Source organism: Patagioenas fasciata, chromosome 2 (assembly GCF_037038585.1).
Source record: "Patagioenas fasciata isolate bPatFas1 chromosome 2, bPatFas1.hap1, whole genome shotgun sequence".
In the NCBI taxonomy this organism is placed as follows: Eukaryota; Metazoa; Chordata; class Aves; order Columbiformes; family Columbidae; genus Patagioenas; species Patagioenas fasciata.
This window is the reverse complement of record NC_092521.1, coordinates 137,980,437-138,001,681: the sequence shown is the minus strand read 5'-3', so window position 1 is coordinate 138,001,681 and position 21,245 is coordinate 137,980,437. Positions and strand designations below refer to the sequence as shown.

Genomic DNA, 21,245 nt, shown 5'->3' with positions numbered 1-21,245 from the left:
TGGAGGAGAACTAGTTTCTTTAGTCTCTAACCTCCTTTTTTTTTTTTCATGTTCTGCATAGGAAAACACTTCAGTTTGTCCTGAATAATTAAGTTACATTTTTTGCATGGAAAAGAAATTCCACATCAATCGAGAAGATCAATCCATGTGTAATAGACAGGGATATAATTATTAGTGCTCATTTGCATCCATTTGATGTAATTGGTTTTAGAAACTTGGAGGGAATACCTAGTAATTCCAAGATAAGACTTTCCAGCAATTCACATGTGCATGTAGCAGTATGAAGTGGTAGCTCTTTTCACACTTAAGACTTCAGACTAGCAATCTTGGTCTAATTAAGCATTTTTTCACCTTTTAATCTTCTGCTTGTATGCCTTTCTGCTGCTCTGTACTTTTATCCTTTTCCTGCATCTCCCCTCTGCCAGATGTCCTTGATTACAAAGTCCAGTACAAATGGAGACCAAATGTTGCTGTAAGAACACACAGACCATGTTTGCTCTGAGAAAGCTGATCTAATGTGTAATAATTGTTGGCAGCAAGCCCTTTCCTGTCAGGTGAACATACACAAATACAGCATGATGCAAAGTAGCTTTACGTGATAAAAGGCACTGTGTTATGTTCCTACTTCTAAATTTCTTGTACTTCTCCTGTTTATACTTCTTAATTACTTCTGTCTTATTCTATACAAATCATAAAAAATTTTGTTTATAGATATTTCATACCTGCTGTAAGGTAACACCACTTCTACCATCCTAGATAGGCTGTATGGTGATGCTGATTGGTATTTGCAGAGCATATAGTTTACAGGGTGCTTCCTGGATGATAGCATTGCCTACTCATAGAGATGAGAAAAGCGAGCAAATAACGCTGATCCTTTATTAAACTTGGGTCAGATACGCATTGCATGGCTCTGCGGATGTGGACCAGAATAATTCACAGTGGTCTGGTTAAAACTCTAGTGACAGATCTGTAAACGAAGATCTCCACTGTGGAGGGCCCAGAGTAGATATGTGTCTTCTGCAGCTGCGCGTTTCTTTCTGGCTTAATCTGTTTCATCTGGCAACCTTTCCTAGGAAGTACTAGGTGTGAAGAGAATTTTAATTTGAATTTTGGAAGGATATCTCCTTATTTGTATTGAATTACATCACTGTCCTTGTGCAACCTACGTGAAGTGTTTTACTTTGTTCTCTTCTAGAGTCGGAGTCTGAAGGGGAGGAGAACTGAGACGGTTCAACAAAGCACAGTCTCAATCTAGGTTAATGCCAAATGCGCTTGGGAATGCCGTACTGTTCAAGCAAAGAGGCTTTACTTCAGTGTCATACAGAAAACTATAGGCTAGGCTTTCCTTTTGTTTAGAAGAATAAAGGTTTTTAATGGAGCCCTGAGGCATTAGATATTTTACTTGGGACTCTACCTCTGGCTCATTGTACACTAACTTAGGCAAAGACATTCAGCAAGGAGCCATATAGGAAAAGTGAAATGAAATACTTATGGACTCCTTTTTATTAACAGTCTTTTTCAGGTACTATGGTATATGAACACTCCGGTTTCTGTTTATAGAACTGTTTGGTCTGTGTTTGTAGCTCAATATTGGCTTGTGTACGTGATTTGACACCACCACATTTTTTTGAATAAATGGCTTTTATATCTTAGTTTTCTGGTGTTAGTGTGTATGTTTTCTAAATTGGGTTTGCCAAAGTTTTTATGATTCTTCAAGTTAAAATTTACAAGAATGTCAAGAGTCTGTTTTCATACTTGTCACAAAATCAGCATTCACAGCTAATTGGGATCACTGTCTATTCCCGTATTTTCACATAACTTTGGACAGATTCCATAGCAAATGTTGATTCATTCCATTAATTAATTCAAAGAAAACTCTGCAGAGTCCTAATTTCGCAGGTACAAAATTTATGCAAATGAGGAGTAATACACTGTTCTCAGTTCAGGCCACTCAGTTATTGGTGATGGCTGAATTTTGCAAGTAGGAGCATCTCATCTTAGAAGCACTGGCTTCAAAACATGTATGACTAGACGTTATTACATGTGAAATCTGGAATTTATTTACATCAGTGTGTTGTTACAAACAGATATTTGACTGAAATAGGTAAATTAATATACAATCTTTTCAAGCCCCGTCCTACATAATTTAAAATTCACCTTGTGCCTTGATTGGTGCCACTTACAATTCCATCGCCTGCGACCTGGTTAGGATGTTGCGCAGACCCGATGCAAAGGTTTGTACGTGTACACAAGGCTCAAACTCAAGCTCAGAGTCTTCTTTTTAACAATCTTTTCTTTAAGAATGTGTTACTTAACACTCTGCATCCTTCCCTTTAAACAGAGTTAAAGCCACATGATAACTGAGTAGTTGGATTAGTAAGGTTTAGAAAAGAGAGGCCTGTATCCTTACAGGAGAAAAAGCATGAAACAGTATCATTAACTAATGAAGTGGTGTATTTTGTCACTAAGAACCAATAAGCTAATGGGTATTATAGATTTTTTTCTACGGAAAAGTCAACACTTCATGCAGACCACACATCATATGGTTATAAAAGTCTTGTCTCGGTATCTAGCTTTACTGACAACAGCAAAGAACAAGTGAAAATCAAGTGCTGTTGCTTTCCAGCTCTCCATCTATAACAGCATTTACTTTTGTAACAGGTATTGATCCTTGAAAGGAGAAATATGTAATGTGAATATTTCCAGTAACGTGGAGACAGTAAGACAGTCATATTAAAAAGCACAATTGATGCATTAGCTGCATGCTTTCCATTTCAGTGTTTTTTACTACAGAAAACGCATTTTTTCAGGCACTACTGATCTGGGGCCTTCTGCTCGCAAACTCTGCATCTGTGAAGTGGTAGCAGAGAGTTGTTACTGATACAGAGCCACTATCATTAGAAACATCTAAAATTCAAAATCGTGCTTTTCTAAGGTACTAACGAATATTCAGTTGGATGCATGTAAAACTGCTTTTCCATATAATCTAAAACTTGGACTGATTTCAAAGGTGCCAATCTAGAATAACGTGCAGAGGACACCACGAGATGTACTTGCGGTGAGACTTCTGGAGAGAAAAACCACCGGCAGCAGCTGGCACGCAGTGGCAAAAAGCAGCAAGTCTGGGGTGCTGGCTGCAGCTGTGCCCTTGGCGTGCAGCGGGTACAAGCAAAGCCCCCTTGTGGGGACCACTTCACTGAAGCTCAGGTACCTGCAAGCCAGGCGCTCATCACTCACATGGTTGTCCCAGGCTCTCTTTATACTTGCGTTGGAGAGAAACGGGTGTTTTTAGGATGAGGCTGCTGGTGATGCTGAGACCTGTGATTTGGAGCAGGGTGAGAAGTCACATTCTGGACTGACAGGAGTTGTCCAATTTTCAGTCACGCAACTCCCAAAACCCAACATTGTCTGTGTTCGTATCACGTCTTGTGTTTAGCTCCTGAAAACCCCTCTCTACTTGCCCTCACCCAGCAAAAGAACCTGGTACTTTGCTGAAGCAGTAAGTGTTTCTGATTCTAGTTTTCAGGAATTTTCCTTTGAGATCCATTCAGATGGAGACTTCTCACACACCTGTGTATTTTAACCTGAATATATGCCAGAAACTAAACTAGGTAGCAGTATGAATACACAGAGACCTGGTCCGAATCAGGCTGAATTTCAGTACAAATGCATGTAACGCTCAGGCTTTGCAATCAGCCTGTGGTTTAGAAGCTGGGCAGTGCTTTTGATGTGAGTCCCTTCAGGTGAAGTACCCTTCCCTGGAAGACTTCACACCATCTTCATTTCAGTTAAAAACGTCCCCAGCCCAAAGCATTTCTTTAACACAACACTTGAATTAGTGTTTCTCTGCCAAAGAAATGAAAGTTACAGTCAATGCTAAATATGTAATTCAAATCTGGAGTGAGTTGTGTTATAAAAATATACTTCATAGAAAATATGTTTCACATAATATATTCCATCAGTGGAATCTAAATGTCAGAACTGTACACGTATCTCTTACTGAACAATAAATTGCAATAGAATGCACTTTAAAATGTGAATTATTGAATTTGAAGGTGACTCTTCCCTCCTGACCTCGCCCTTCTGAAATCAAGTGGAGGCATTAACTGACCTCCATTTATATTGCTGTAAAACATTCTTCTGGCAGGCAGGTGCTCTCCAGGAGAGGGATCGCACAGTCCTTGGCATGCAGCAGTGAGTTTGGATTTACAGGCCCCTCGGTTAAAGCACTGGTTAGAAATCTGAAAGCTATTACTACAGTCCCAATTTCTTGCTGCTTGTAGTGGATAATTGCATTGCCGGCATGTCTAAGCATGTAGGGCCTCATGCAAAGTGGGGTTAGTTACTCTTAATGTTAAAAATTTCAGAACACAGGAGATATGGGTGAACTCATTAATGTGTTCACTCAACAAAGAACCTTGAGCTCTAGTACTGACTTCTTTATAATTAGGGCCCTGTCCATTCATGCTGCTGTCAAAACAGATTTAAAAATGGAAAACTATTTTTGAACATTAGTTTTAATTCTAAATAATATATTAAGATGCTTACTATAGTATACTTAATATAAATAACATAATATTGCAAAATATAATACATATTTAGAATCACGTGACTTTAAATATATTTAAATACATAAATAAAATTCTATAAAATGTAAAATTATTCTTGAATAAAGCTGTTTAAAATGTTCACATGTGAGAAAGTTACTGCACTACTACAAGATGTGTGTAATAGAATCATAGAATCATTTTGGTTGGAAGAGATCCTCAAGATCAAGTCCAGCCAAGAACACTGGCACTAAACCGTGTCCCTAAGAACCGCATCTATGTGTCTTTTAAACACCCCTAGGGATGGTGATTCAACCGATACTAAAGGGAACATAATTAGACACAGAATATTTTGACTACAACTCAGTTTCAGTCCACAAGAGAAGTTCTTTCTAAGTGAGTAATCTAATTTCTAACTTCAAAACTTTTGGAATATATTTTAGTTTCATTGCGAGTATTAGTTACTTAGTTTATTTTTAATAAAAATATTCAGAAAACATGGAACACTGGGATTCTGAAGCATTTTTTATAGATGCTTTTAGCCTGAAATGCAATCACTTACCTGGAATTTACCCTACTCTGTACCTAGTACCTGAGGTGACAAGCAGACAAACCAGTGATTCAGCCTTCTCCTTCCTGTGCTCTAAGTAATGTCTGGGCAACTGCTTTAAGAAAACACACACAATCATCTAGCTATTAAAATTTAGATTCCTTTTAATACCTCTAAGCTATGCATTGCTTTACCTCTGCAGCTTTTTGCATTACGAGATGCAAAGTCTTTTAAAAAAATCTGTGAAAAGGTCAAATCTAATCTCAAGCCTAACTCAAGACATCCATTTTCTTAACAACTTTATAAGGTAGGAATGCCTTGGAAAGCCAGTCATGGCCCAGGGCAAACCCTGCCATATGGATGCACATGTGCACAGGAGAAGCTTCTACTTTTACCACTTCTTTTTGGGAAATGAGAAACACCTTCCAGAAGGGCTCCTAGTCTTCATTATGAGATACAAGGTAGTGGGTTCTCCTGTGACCCACCTTTCCACGCTCTTGGGTAGGACTTTTAGGTACCCAACACTTCATACCTGTTGTTTGGCATAAAATGGAGAGTTGGGCACATGAACAGCAACAGGCAAGGAACTTGCCTCATCATTTTCCAACTCCTGAGAGCAGGCCGAAGGGGTTAACAGGCTTCAGTACAAATACAGGGAAGTGGTAAAATACGAAAAGCATGAACTACGCTAAACAGTGCTACAACAGAACCTCTCCAGCCTCCCAGTACTACGCAGGCAGCGCTCACTAATAGCATCGCTAAGCCACATACAGTCCTTGACAACACAGAAGTTTGGCTTTTCCCACTCCCCTGCATTCATATTAGCTAGCTCCCATGGTTTTTGTCATTTTCACAAAACCTATGTATTTTTTTTTCTTAAATACCATACAATTATAAAATATTTTGTCTGAAAACACCAAAATCCTTTTGCTTCTTGAACCCTTGATGGGGGAGCCAGGTAATGATGCAAGTGACATTTTCTCAAGTTTTTAAAAACTTCCCCCACTAATCCATTTAAAGGCACGAGGCAGCATCAAACAAGAACTCAAATGTGTGTGTGTGTACAGCATGAAGCAAGTGTATTAGCTTCTTGTATTTGAGCAGCACAACTTTATTTCAGGACAGCTTGTGCACTTGAGCAATGACAGAGCAGCACTTCGAGAGGAGCAAAGACAGCAAGAAAATGTGGCCCCATCCCTTACTCTCAGTGATGTAAGGGTGTGGGGTTGATGAACTCTGGTTTCTGTTTGCTCTAAAGGTGAACTTTTCAAACCAGCAGGTTCAGGCCTGGAGTGGTGACAGACATAGGGCACATGATAATTCAGCCTTGCTGAGTTTGTCCAAACAACACATGGAAAAGAACAAAACCCATCACTCTCAAACACGCCTTTCTGCAGCACTAGTAAACTGCCTGGTAATTGTAACGTGCTTCCTCTGGTACCTTAAAGGCTCAGCATTAAGTTCCCATCATGTTCATGGGCAAGAATAACTACCTTTAAAATTACATTTGCACTTAAAAATGGGGCTTCTGATTATTTAAAATAAGGCTTGTGGGCTAAGACAAACTGGTCTGCCCTCAAAAAGAACCACAAATAGTATTACATGGGTTCATTGCAGCCAACCATTGAGTGCTGGCTGAGCTGCGTTGGTTATTAAGAACCAAAATTAGGTCAAATTACATAAGTATATCCTTTCCAAAAAAAAAAAAAAAAGACACATTTTCTGATTTTGCAGCAAATGTCCCAGCTACAAAATGGAGGAGGGAAAAAGCATCCCTTCGGGGTCAGCTTCTGCTTCCTCATCATGGTCTTTGTTTTGTGCTGCGATATTAAAGCAAAAATGATCCTCTGTTCCTTACCAGCAACATGCCCCTTTGCACCTTCACGTCAACAGAAACAAATCCGGGGCAGGCAAGTAATGCCGTCACCTGCAGAAGACATGACTCGTGACTCAGGCAGGCGAGCACCGCCAGGCTGTGTGTGTAATCTGTGTTTGGCCCTTGGCACAGATGACCGGCTCACTTGCTATTTCTTCCCAGCAGAAATCTGATTACTGGCACGATGGCGGCCATGGTTTCCTCCCACAGCAGGCCTGGTAGCTCCTGTCACACCACGCACTGACAGGGCATTCAGATGCTCAGACCCTTCTGGGTTTCTCCTCTCCAGTTTACTCACATTATGCTGTAACAGGAAAGTCCTGAGCTTATGAGGGACCTCAGGAGCTTGGGTGGGAGCTGTGGAGGTTGGAGACTCACCTCCCTGCTGCTGCCCTGGGGCACCGGGTCCATGCTGAGAGAGCAGTATCCTTAGTACCAGTCAGAGGCAATGCAGACAAGGAGAGTGAGGAGTACGTGCTTGCTTCCCTGCCACCTCTCCCACAAGAGGCAAGAAAGAAATGCACTTGTCAGTCTCAGCTGTCACTGAGCAGGACCACACGGATGGCTCCGTTTTGCAGACATGCGGGACATGTCCCCTACGCACACACTGAAGAGGCGTTGGTGGACTGTATACGCCAAGATCTACCATCATCTCCCAGTCAGCATGAGGAAAGAGGCCAGTGCTGAACTCCTAATATGACACAGCTGCAGACTGACGAGTAACATTTTGGTACTTGGATCTGTCGCTCCCATGGCTTCAGGCTGCCAGAAACTCAATTACCTCAGTCCAAGTGTCTCATTTAACAGTTCAACGTTAATGATTGCCACTGCCTCCTACACTCATCACTGGCACTTGTGTTGATGGCGTTACAAGACCCGAGTGTCTGTACTCTTCAACCCGTGGGACTGCAGGGTAACTGCAAACTGCTCTGGAACTCTCCTGAACACCAAATTTCTCTGATTTAGGAACACACAGGAATAAAAAGAGAAAGATTTGACCCATCATGAACAAATCTGTGTATCATGGCAACTTCATAACGATAAAATGCATCTGCATTGCAGTCTCTCCCAGCACATCAGTTGCCTGAGAATTTTCTGTTTATTTTTCCCTGATGAAGTTTAGGAACATTGCTGACAGGCCAACACAACTCCCTCCATATCATTACTAGTTATTGCTGGGATATTTGCATAATGCTGACAGCCATAAATTATGCCAGAAGAAATAACAAACTAGTATTGTTCCCAAGGATCCAAGCATATGACCAAAATAAGGTTTGTAGGCAGACCTATGTTATTAGACCTACTAGTCTAGCTGGGAAAAAAAATCAATAAGCTTTCAAGTAAATTGGTCCTTGTCCAGGTCCAGCAGCCTCGAAAAAATAAAAACCAATTGAGAACTGCTCTAAAATTTAGTTAGATTTGTATCAACAAGGCCACCCAAGAGGAAATAGATGGTATTTGTGATACTGAAGGATACTCTAAAGGGAAGTGGGCAGGCAGATAATTTATAGTTTGTGGAATAAATAGGACATGTCAGTGGAAGAAAAGGTTAAAATACGCCACAGAATCTCTTTCACTGTGTCGATGACCTAAGGAAGTTCAAATATAGGAGATTAGACTTTGCCACTTTCACTCGAGGGCCACGGACAGCACTACACTAATTGGGGAAAAAAAATGGTATTTACCATGTGGCTGCATACCCATCCCTGTCCGTCCCTACGATCCAGGGCCCTGGGATAATGCCAATGCAAAGACATCTTCTGAAAGAGCCTGGAGATGAAACTACACTGCCACAACCAGAGATTTCTCTTGCATCAAGAGATGGAAGCAGTATATGGACAGACCTGGAAGATCACACTTTTCTCACCTTCTGAATATTCAGGGTGTTTCAAAAAGATGGACCCAATTTCAAAGATATAGTGATGTCAAATTGAGTCTATCTTTTTGAAACACCCTGTAGAAACACTATTTCTGTGGTTTTATTGAGGCAGTGGGATTTTGGGATTAACAGAAATCATGTTATATTTCTTCTCGCTACCACAGACTTCATATTTCCTGCATTTTGCATTGAGCGTAAGACATTAGTGAATCCAGAAACCTCTGAACCTGTAAAACTCTTCCACAAGAAACCATTAAGGCTCACCCTGCACCCAGCTGAGAACATCCTGAACTCTCTCCTCTCACAAAACACACATAATTAAATAAATCCAACACAGAAACATCTTCTGCCCCGAGACAGATCATCTCTCACTTAACATGGTATCTCACCTCCCTCTCCTTCACAGCTTGGCCTAGATTTCCAAAAAGGCCGGGAAAACATTTTATCATCCTCAGCTCAGCTTCTGGCGCTGCAATCAGACACATCTGCCCTCCCGCACCGCTGCTGCTGAACCCCTGTGCAGCAGCATCTCCCGCAGCCCCTTGCCTCAGGGAAGGCAGGGGGATCCCCAATTCCACAGGGGTTTCAGACCACCAATGGTGCCCCCCCAGCCTGCGCAGAGTGCACGAACCACATCTGCTGGCACAGTTCCTCTGGTCCTCAGGGAAAACTGCTTTGAGACCCGAAATAATCACAGCAGCCAGATTTGTAGGGACACAGTCTCTGGAGATCCCAAACGGGCCAGTAGCTTGTCAGCACCTGGAAACACCACAAAGACAGAGGGAGAGGAGGAGTATTCAGTACTAGTCCCAACAGAAGTACGGGATACAAAAAGCAGGACAGAAAAATAATTCAGAATAACTGCAGAAATCAAGGTCACGTGCTGTTACTTCTGCCCCGAAGAGCACATCTGTAGCGCTCCCTCCATGCTGCTGCTCTTCCAGTCACACTCAGGTCCCTGTTACATTCAGCAGAGATCGCTTTGTTTCCCTTTCTCTCCTTTTATTTCAGCTTTCAACTAGATTGTGTGCATATTCACACCCATAGTTTCCTTTATCTGTTCTCTTATTTTTGTTTGTGTGGGTGAGTTTTAATAGTTTCATAACAACTGGTTAAGGTTTAGTGGTTTATGTAGCATTATGTCATTATATTTGCTATAATTTAGTGTGTCACAGCAACTGAAATGACTTTTTTTTTTAAAGAAACCTTCCTGAAACAGCAGCTGATGGTGCACCCTTAACTGAAGAATTCTAAGGCCAAAATGCAGCTCAAATGATAAACGCACACATCTGGATGATTTAAACTTAGATAACACACTCCTCCCTTCGAAGACTAGAAAATCAAATGGTCACTTGTTTACGCTCTGCCTGGGTGCAAACACCTTTAGACGTCACTAGGCTTGAGTAGGACCGATGACATCCAAGAATCAGACGTAGGCAAGAAGAATCAGCGTGGATAAACCAATGATATATGAATATATCTACTAAAGAAGTCCTAAAGCAACTGGTTTCCACAGACTCTGGGAGAGTTTGAAAGCTGTAAGCAGATACAGACAACTGACTGAACAGGAACACACGGTGGTGCTGATGTTTCAAAGCAACCCTTAATTTTTAACATGAAAAAGGCACAGAGGATAAGTATAGTCTTCTAATCCTCAGAGAGGAATAAAAAGGAGGGCAGCTTCTCCCCATATCAAGGGAAGAAGCCACTAGGGACAGCTTTAATAGTATAGATGGGAACGTAAAAATAAACTAGAGGAAAAGCACAAACGCAGTGCCTTCTACAAACATAAATGAGAGTGACGGCAGAGCAACAACCTGCCAGTTCAAGTCCTGAGACAGTGAGAGGGTCTGAACCATGCTGTAGATGACATTTAAGCTGGAATTTTGTTTCCATTATGAAATTCATGCTAACTGTTCTCACAAGCAGTCACTTAAAATATCTGGAACCTGGAGATATTATAGAATTTACAAGGGTTCTTACTCCATGCCATAAAATGGAAATGTTGGAAAATCCATATATTCCCCCAAGATGCAGGCATCAGAACCAGAAACTCCATCCAGTTTTGGAGAAGGTATTTGAAGGGAGTATAATTATGTTACTGACCTACCTCTCTCCAGCCACCTTTCACTGCTGTGCTACCCTGTAATGTGCAGAAATACATTCTTCTTCAAAGGCAAACAAAAAGCCAGAAATCAGCCAACTCAGTAAAATAATATTAAACAGATCTGATAAAGCACTGTGGGGAAAAACAAAACAGTATGATTGAATAAAAATATCAAATATGCCCTACTGCCCAAATGCAGAGGTGCCTACAGCATTTGATTAGTGTATGGCACATGCCTTTGACACAGGAAAGTCAAACAAAAGAAGCATACCATTTAAAAGAACTGCCTTAGCAGTTTCTGCAGCATTTACCCAGTGTTTGGAGTAAACCCTGTACTTCTGAGGGATCTTCTGCTTTGTTGTGTCAGACTTGTGACCTTCCTGTCCTTTGCCTCAGAGATGGAGACAACACTCAAGGCAGACATCAAGATACCTAAAAATACTGCACAAGTGACACTTATGGGCATGAAGTGATGGAGTTTCAGCCCCAACACAGATATAGCCATGAGAAGCAGATGAGAGAGACCGGGGTCCCACTCCTGCTGGTCATCTCAGAAAAACACTTCTAAGCACCAACAGTCAAAATTGAGGCTGGAAACAAACACTGCCCTGCTGCTGACAAGGAGGGGGCCATAAAGCCTACCTGGCTTCTGCTGGCCTGATTCTATCATAATATCACTTGTACTAGCTAACAGACATAATATCTATTATCACTCATGTCAACAATCGCACCAAACAGCTGCAAAGAAGCACCACAGTGGACTTGTAGGTGGTCAATGCTCCAGATCTGCCTGCTCCCAATATGACAGATTGCTCGCTCAACCTAAATTACATGAAATATTTCCTGGGGAAAAGCAGCCTTCAAAAGCATTTTATTTTGAGTATATCATCTTTGTGTAAGGCTGGATCCTTTAAAAGATAGGTTCATATTTAAAATGGTTTGGTACTGCTGACACAGCCTTGTTTTTCAGCTGCATCTCAGTTATTGCTTTGTCAGCTGCTGTGTCTCAGTGGCAGCACCAAGCGCACTGTGAGCTGCTGTGACTTGGGCTGCTCCAGGGAAACAGTGCCATCAAGCTTCAACACCCTTCTAGAAGAAAAACTGCTCCTGTGGTGACAGGAGGTGGAAATAAAGCACAAGATGGTGTAAAAAACATATTCCAGCTCATACTGGGAAGTAAACTAATTTTTAACTTGAAAATCCACAATCATTTAAAAATCTCTGCAGAATTAAGTTTAGATTTACCTTTACCTTTCCTTGGAATTCAGTGTACTTTCTGTGAAGCACAGTCATGGCAAACTTTCCCTCATTTGGTGATTATTCACTACTTTACTTAAAAAAAAAAAAAAAAAAAGAGAAGAAAGAAAATAGAACAACATAAACCCCACTGTTTCCTTCCTTCCTTCATTCTGTTCCTGTTTGCTTCTCTAACTCTCTTGCACAAGGGTTCTTGACCCATGTGAAAGTGCATAATTAAATGGAAACTGTATTAGCACACTGGCAGAACACTCTTCTCTTTGAATGTGTAAAGAAAAAAGCAACTGCATAGAAAAAATGAACAAACCAAAGTTAATACTGGCCAATTCGTACCATTTTTGACCAATAGCTGTCTTGATCAGCAACAACTAGAAACATGAAAAACCATAGCTCCAAACGGGCAAACCCTAAATTAGGACTGCATGCTGGCAAGCCCGACAACAGAAAGAGGCAAGTCTTGGGACTCTGAGAAGAGACTTGGGTGAAATATAAGCCATGCCCTACCACCTCTTTCTTTTAGGAAAATTGTACCAAGTAAATTCAACCGACAGAAAATTCCTGTGTGCTAAAGGGATTACTTGCTTATTGCAGGTATCAGTATGTGACCATCAGCTTGTGTTATGTCCCTAACACAGATGTTTGGTCACTGATAGCAGAAAGCACTGACAGCAGACTTGATAAGTAACTAACCTGTAGGATAAAATCTGAAGTTTAAACGCTTAGCCTGCATAAAGTCAGAAACACACCTCATATCAAGACAAACAGGCTGATTTTCACAGTGATATGTCTGCTACTGTGCTGGAGCTGGATGTACAGGTCAAGAGCAAAGCACTAAGTTCTGAATAAGCACAAGACTTTAGGGTTTCACTGACAACCCCTGGATATGTCCTGGTTTCAGCTGAGATAGCTTTCTTTTAGTGGCTGGTATGGTGCTGTTCTTTGGATTTAGTGTGAGAAAAATATTGATAAAACACTGATGTTTTGGTTGCGATGAGCAGTTAAGGATTTTTCAGCTTCTCATGCTGGCCTTACAATGAGAAGGTGGGGAGTGCACAAAAGGTTGGGAGGAGACACAGCTGGGACAGCTGAGTCCAACTGACCAAAGAGATATTCCACACCATATGATGTCATGCTCAGTATATAAAGCTGGGAGAAGAAGGAAGTGGAGATGTTCAGAGTGATGGTGTCTTCCCAAGTAATCATTACACAATGGAGCCCTGTGTTCCTGGAGATGGCTGAACACTCGCCTGCCAATGGGACATAATGAATTAATCCTCGTTTTGCTTTGCTTGCATGTGTGGTTTTTGCTTTAGTTATTAAACTGCCTTTATCTCAATCCATGAGTTTTCTCACTTTTCTGATTCTCTCCCCCACCTCACCATGGGGGACTGAACAAGCAGTTGTGTGGTGCTTAGTTCCAGCTGGGGTTGAACCACAACAGGATATCACCCAACACTCCAAGTATTAACAACAAAAAAGGTTTGTTTCTTCTATTTTGTAGTTACTAGGTACATATTCCACGGTGAGTGGCATCTGCTTGCAAGAAGACTACTGGAAAATAAAGAGCTGTGCCCACAGATGACCATACTCTGAGCACTCATGTTGCTTTACATTTCTATGCAAGGGCTCAAAACTCTTTCAGGACTTTCAAGGGAAAAGACCGAATGAGGAAACTGCTTCCTAGTTTATCGCCAGCTTGTGCACAGACGCTAGTGGTGATGCAGCAGAACTGGCTGGCAGTGGAAGACTGTTTTCCTAGCCAGAGGAAAGAGTCATAGCTTTTTCTATATGCTCCTCATGCATGCTCAAAAGTACTGCATTCACATTACTTTTAGCCTATGGCTATAGGTATTCTCTTTGCCAGAAAAGAAGCTAGGCTGTTGTAATAATGAGATATTGTAAAGAAAGATGAATTGCTAGAGAGGCACAGAGCATTATTATTGAACCAACTGCTTCGAAATATACATCAGGTGTCTAAATTAGTTACAACTCTGATTTAAGATTTGATATTAGGAAAGGAATCAGGTTCTTCAAATCTACCTTTGGAATTTTGAGCCATTTACTGCTCATGTTTTCAAGGTTTTGTTCACAGCCTAGTTCTTCATTTCCAAAAGACTCTCACATCATCACAGGACCACAGCAGCTAACTTCAGCACATATAAGCCATGCCAATGGAGCAGGGTGAGCATACTGACTGTGCTTCACAGAAAACATGGAAAGAAACACCAGATACACAAAAATCTGACATTCTTTCTCTTCTCCCTGTGAATTCCTTTCACCTGCAGATTGCTGGTTTGGACCTGTCATCTCCATTCTCTCACAAGTGATCTATTCCACCTGAGCAGGGAGTCAAAGGAAAATACCAGCTCATGATGTCACAGGTCAAAAAGGACACTCTAGCTCCTGAACAAATGACATAGGAATGACAATGGAACTGGGTTTATTTAACCTAGATGAAAGAAGGCTGGGGGCAGATCTGACTGCATTCTTCCACTCTCTAGAAGGAGTCAGAGCAAGGACAAAAACACTCTTCTCAAGGGCAAAGAACAAGGCAATGACCACATGGGTAAAGTTTTCAGCATGAGAGTACTCAAGCAGTAGAACAAGTTGCCCAGCAGTTTGTGGCACTCCATCCTCAGAGATGTTCAAAATCTGCCTAGATGCGTCCCTACGCAAACTGCTTTGGCCCAGAAGTTGGCTTACTTTTGAGCAGCAGGTTGGATCAGATGACACCCAGGAGCCCCTTGCAACCTGTGGTTCTGTGACAGGCACAACACACCTTGTCAGAAAGCTCACATGCACAGCATGAGCAGCAACACAGCCAACAGACAGACCTGGTGACAAGCACAGCTAAGCAGCTTTCACCACAAACTTGTTGCTTGAGATTTCCTCCATGATGCACAGCTTTTCTCCCCATCCTCCCACTTTCACAGTGCAACATCTTGCTCAGACCATCCTCTACTGTTCTTTCACATACTTGTAAACACTTTGAATTTCTGCTTCTTAGCATATGACACCTGATTACTTCAGGATTTCTTGAAAGCCTCACAGAGAATCACCTGGGAGAGCATTCAGCAGGTGGTATCAATTTTCCCTTCAAACCAAAACCAAGTGGTGATGGTTTCCACCTGAACCTGATAAAGGCATCTTTGGGATGTGATGGTAATGAGAACCTGTAGCAGATGTAACAGAAGACCAATAAAAACTGTAATTAATTTGAAAACTATTTATTTTCCCACTGCTGACACCCCACTGTCAGTCCACAGGCATTAACATTTCTTGTTAATCCCAGAGTTACTGTCTTAACTTGTATTTGTTGCAGTTTGCTGGGTTTATTTCAGACCTGAAGAACAGATGTGACAGCAGATCAGGTGCCAGCACATTGCACTGATAAACTCCCCACTACAACAGGGTAGGATAAACCCTGTCTCCAAAAGGCCACCTGCCCAGCAGTTATCCACCTCTACAGAGAGATAGACAGATGCCCTGTACCCAACAGCACAAATTCAGATTTGGCTGCAGGAAGCATAAAATCACTTTGCTCCCTGGATCTAGACTTCAGCCCTTTTCTTTTTCAGACTTGATCTAAACCCAGCCCATTTCTGGACATCCCAAAATCCTGGCTTCAAACAGAAGGGATGGGCTTTGAGTCAAGCCTTTGATGTGCTACTATTCAAAATATCATTATACTGCTATTTTCAGCCTCCAGTTATTTGTTTCTTTAATACATGAGAGGCAACAAACTCTCCTCATCCTAGTGCTCTATCAGCTTAATTTAGAATGGATTTTAAATGTTCAAAAGGGAATTCTTAATTTTAAGAGCATCAGAAAGTCCCAAGAACTAGCTTCTGAACCCATAAAATGAGTATTTGCCCATCTTGCTATTTTTAGAAGGCTGACCTCCAAAATACACTTTTCCTTTACAGTCAGTGCCCTGGTGCTATCTTATTTCTTTGTTTTGTTTTGTTTCCTCTCATCTATAAACATAAAAGCAACAAACTTCACCAAGTCTGCCTTTTGTCTGGTAAGCCTTATTCATTGGACAATTCAAAAGACATGGGTATCAACTGAATTAACAAGTAGACATGCTATTGTTACACTCCAATGTTATTTTCACCCAGTGCATAGTAGATCCTCTGGGAATTATAAAGAATGGTTTAGAAAGTGAGGCTGGACATCCAGCTGCTCCATCCAAAACAATGGCTTCACACTTGCCTGTAGCTGCTTTTGCTCCAAAATAATCTCTCTTTTAGGTAGTTTTTTGGCAGTGATTTAACTTTCCAGGCTATTCCAAGAACTTAATGCCATTTTGGCTAGAAAGTTTCTCAAATAATATATTCAGCATCTGTCTTTTCAAGAGCAAAGATGAACAAACTGTTATTTCATCACTAAGTCATTCGTAACCACTTGTTAGATTTATTAAACTGAACATTTGCTATGTTTTTGTGCTCTTGGAGGAGCTAATTTCTGGCCTAGTTGTGGGTTCCTGTAGCCACTGTACTTAAAAGGTCTCTTTTCCTGTCCTAATTTCCCTTTCTCAATCTACAATGCTCCACTTCACTAAAAAAAAAAAAATAAATAAAAATGCCGAACGGTTTTGTATATTTTTTTTTCTTCCCGGCACAAAAGAACTTCCGATCCAAACAACACAGGCAAGATTATTCTGCATGCCAGAATCATCTCACCCTTGTGTCTGGCTCATAATGATCATCGACATGAGACACCACCACTCTACTTTGTGCGTCTACCCATCAGACAGCAAGGATCCACGCGACAGCTACACCTACCTCAGCTACTCCTACTGCTTGGCACCAGAAAGGGCTTCTTTAAGGTTGGAGTGAAATGTCATGAACGTAACAGCACTGCTGTGGATCTGATTGTGTTCCAGGAAGTGGAGAGAAATTCATGATGGCACGCAAACACCACAGCACAGAGAATTAATTGCAAAACAATTCAGTGAATAACTGGGGTGTGTCCAGAGGACATTTGCACTGAATCTAGCTCTTTAAAAAACAAAACAAAACAAAAAACGCGATTGTTACTGCAGATAACATTTTAAGCATATGTTTTATTTACTCCATATAGTCTACCTGCTGTACTACTATTAACTAAGGTGACTAATTGACATCACTGAATAACTGAGGTGGTTCAGGTGACCAAGATTACTCAGATTTCCCTCTTCAGTGCCACAAGAAATGGCTGAACACTGGACAGACACAGTTGATCATACACAGATTATAAACAGCATTTTACTTCACAGACTTTGTTGACCATAACATAGATCCTACAGCCACCAAACTGTTCACCTCAACACTAACATCTAAAAATGTCAACTGTATAAAATAAATACTTTGAAAACAATTTAGACAGACAGTAGATGCTTGGCTTGTTTTTTAGGGCTGATTCAATAAGCTTTTAAAAACAATCCCAGAGGACCTTTTTGCATATATAAAAGGAAAATGAGAAATTCCCTAGATGCTGGCATCATCATAACAAAAAGTACGGAATTACTGATTTTAACACTGCCATTTGCCGTTTTCATATAGTCTCTCAAAGGAAAACAAGACCAATGCTAGACTTCTAGAAAATAACACCAAACCAAACAAAAATACCAAGACAAATGTAGCCAAAGAAGAAAATCGTGCAAGGTGCATTCCAAGTTTCCATAAAATCTGAATGAAACTAGCAGTTTTTAACGCACCTGATTGTCTTGCAATGGAGTTCATACCGTTTAGATGCATATCTATTTTTCCTGCTATCACAAGTATTTTGCTTATACATTTAAGGAGAGAAAGTCACATCGAAGTCTAACAATTACAAGTACAGAGATTGCATGCGGCATTCCTACCCCTGGAAGTTTCTGGCTTTTTTTAACTCCGTTTTTCCCCTCCCTGATTTTGATGTGCATGAGAGACTTCATACAAACAACAGGGGAAGAAAAATTACTTTACAAGACAAAGAATGAAATTAACTACTCAAAGTGCTGTCAACAGCTCACTGTAAACCTGGGAAAAATAAAGCGATAAAAATCAATTTCTGCAAACAATGTTTCACTTACAAAGTTTTAAACACTCCACAATAGCAGAGAGTAAGAAAAAAGGTCACACTGTCTGAATTTTAAGACAATAGTATATACTTTAAGAGAAGTTCGTACACACTTGAGCCTTCAAAGTACAAATTTGTGCCTCAGAAGTGACACAGCCCTTTAGATTTCAGGCACGTAATAACGTAAACCAGCTGAGTTTGCATTCAGAGTGTTTCAGCAGAAAACCTCCTGGAAACCACCCCAGCTGATGGGAGCTTCACAGGGAAATGAACAGCAAAGTATCCAAACGGCTTCATTTGAAGCTCTTCTGTGTAGTAAGAAGCACACTGGCATCGAGCCCCGGTAACTCTACATTTTTGCTCCCCTCCCGCCTTGCAGGAGCTTTTCCTTCTGGAATTCTGTGCCATCTGTACGTGCACGTCAGCAGCATCACAAGTGCCCAGTGCACTCTTCCCCCGTCGCAGTTTCCCATGAAAGAACGACTAATTCACACTGTCTGTAGCTGCTCCTGCTGCCAGCAGTGTCATTGAAAGACACCAAAGACGGGCAGGAGAACAAAGACTGTGCAAGGAAGCGGAGAATAAGCATCAGAAAAAGTGAAGGAAGAAAAGGAAAAGGTGCATTCTGCTCTTCCTTATGTCTGGCAGCTCTGGATTCACGTCACAGATGCGAGTGCAGAACTTGTCCTCCACAGAGGCAAAGGGTGAGGAAACAAATACTTAAGATCCTCACCTGGACCAGCTATTAAAATAATCTTTAAAAAGAAAAAAAAAAATCAAATAAACTTCTCCTACAGAGAAGGAAGGATTTCCTTCCAAAAGGAAGACAACCATTTTATGACTAACATTTTGTAACTATCCCTTTAAATGAATTAAGCCAATTTAGTTCTAGCCAGAATCTAAACTAAATTCTGCAGCCTGATAGGGAATAGGAGTACAGACGTAGCCCTGACCACTACCAGAAATTACAGCAGTCAGCACTGCCAAATGCTGTAACAGCAAAAGTATTATTCTATATCTAAACCATATTATTCCAAGTTTGTACTATAACTGGTGAAGAAAACTGGAGGGAGAGGAAAAAAATAACTAGACCCCAGCTACATTTAACACAGCTCCACTTAGGTAATGGAAGCCTCTGATTATTTATATCAGCTGAACTGTGCCCCACAGTTTACAGTCAGAGGTGGGTAAAAACCAAGTTGCATTAGTCATGGTTAGCCATCTACTTGAATCTGAAGAAGTAAACCTGTAGTAGTTACTTTTCACCCACAAAGGGCTGTAGGAGCTGGTTCCCTTAGTAAGAAACAGCAGCATTAATTAAGAAAGTGGAGGTACACCTTTTAATAATTAAAAGTGAAAGAGATCTTCTAAGAAGGGCAGTGGGTGATAATATTGAATAATTCAGCACTATAACCAATGGAACAACGGTACAGTAACTTTAGATGTGCGCATTTGCAACAAAATCCAACAAAAACATTTGATATGCTGATGGCTTCCTGTGTTCAGGAAATGGTGTACATTCAAGGTACTCCTTCCTATTGAGAGGGCACCAAAAACTTCTGAAACCACTGTTTACAACAAAATTTAAAACAGCTGGTAAAATTGCACTGAAGCAAGTGATTGTCCTGAGCTTACACTCTGCCAGACTTGGGCCCAAAAATCAGAGGTGTGGCCCTGTAAGGACAGTAGCTCCAGCCAATAAATCTGCATTCCGAATACGCCAAATAGGCCAGAACATCGACAGTTTAATTAGCAAGAGGGAAGGAAAAACAAACAAACAAACCAACCCAAAAAAGCCCACCCCAAAACAAACAAACACAAAATCCCCAAAACACAACAGATTTGTCACTCACCCTGTCACTTCACAAAGCTCCAGCAGCAGGGATAGCCTGTGTCTGTTAAGTTGAGAAGCAAACTGAAAGCTTCAGCAGCTGTTGAACATTCAGATTTAATTTGTGGTCACAAATATGGGAGAATTTTAATTTGTTGCCTGGCTAGCAGCTGAGAGGTAGATATACACCAGTAAAAAAGTGATGAGTCTGCTATTGCACGAGACAAAAATGTGTGTTATATTTAATTGCAGAAGTCTGGCAAAATATCAAAGAGCATGAAAAAAAGACATAAAAAAAATAAATCTGAGTGACAGACAAGGACAAAAGCTGCTGCTGTTCAGCCTCTTTCTGTCTCACTCGCTGGCAGGGATTATTAGCCTGCTGTGACTTCCCTTAGCAGACGGAGGCCAGCCAAATTACACAAAGCAGAATGCTCTTGGAATTTCCCTCTTAAATTGCTTTGATGACAAGTTCCTATTAAGAATTGTCATGAATTCATCAGAAAGCAGATGCAGCTTCCTCTGCTTACTAGGAACTGACCATCACAACTTCTTCCCTGGCAACAAAACCCTGATGAAGTAAAACTACTGTGCTACATACCCTTACAGACATCCCAAGGGAAGAATGTTTGTCTCCTTGTCTCTTTGTGAAGCCCTGCAAAAACATAAGGTATCTTGGGACACCCATCACGCAACACACACATGCTGAAGTGCCTCACAGTTAGTAGGTTTGCTGTAGTTATTATAAAGCATTATACAGTGAGCCCAGCCTACAGCGACTGCAGAGACAGGATTTTGGAAGCTACCAGTGACCTAGGACACCATCCATGCCAATTTAGAACAGTTAACAAAAAACTTGGTACCGACTGGTAGGAACTTATTGAATTTTGTTTGACTACCTCCAGGTAAAAATATTTAACTCTCACACTAAGGAAATACGCAGATGTAAATATGTAAGTAGTATCACAGTGGAAACGTGACCGTTCTTCAAAATTTAAAAAATAGAAGTAAATACACTGATGAATAGCTGGTAAAACTGTAACAGTACTGCAAACACTTAAGTGCCCTAGAAAAGTAAATCCCTGAATGTTTCCTTTTGATTACACAGGGGATTAGGTCACCAACGATACACACAGACCACCATGGAAGAAGA

General features: G+C 41.0%; 1 protein-coding gene and 1 long non-coding RNA gene across 5 annotated transcripts in view; one reads left to right on the top strand and one right to left on the bottom strand.

The window, feature by feature from the left end:
- Nucleotides 1–1,652, top strand: part of BZW2 (basic leucine zipper and W2 domains 2) — a 57,022-nt gene extending 55,370 nt beyond the window's left edge. For all 4 annotated transcript variants that reach the window (XM_065830231.2, XM_065830232.2, XM_071805081.1 and 1 more), the window contains one exon: nucleotides 1,196–1,652. In XM_065830231.2, coding sequence (XP_065686303.1) covers nucleotides 1,196–1,224 — 29 coding nt within the window. In that variant the 3' untranslated portion in view covers nucleotides 1,225–1,652. The remainder of the gene's footprint in view (nucleotides 1–1,195) is intronic.
- On the bottom strand, nucleotides 1,208–20,942 carry LOC139827277 (uncharacterized). The gene is made up of 2 exons (XR_011737739.1): nucleotides 20,115–20,942; nucleotides 1,208–3,318 (listed from the first exon to the last, which is right to left on the bottom strand). It is a non-coding gene; the product is annotated as an uncharacterized lncRNA (long non-coding RNA).
- Nucleotides 20,943–21,245: the final 303 nt, after the last annotated feature.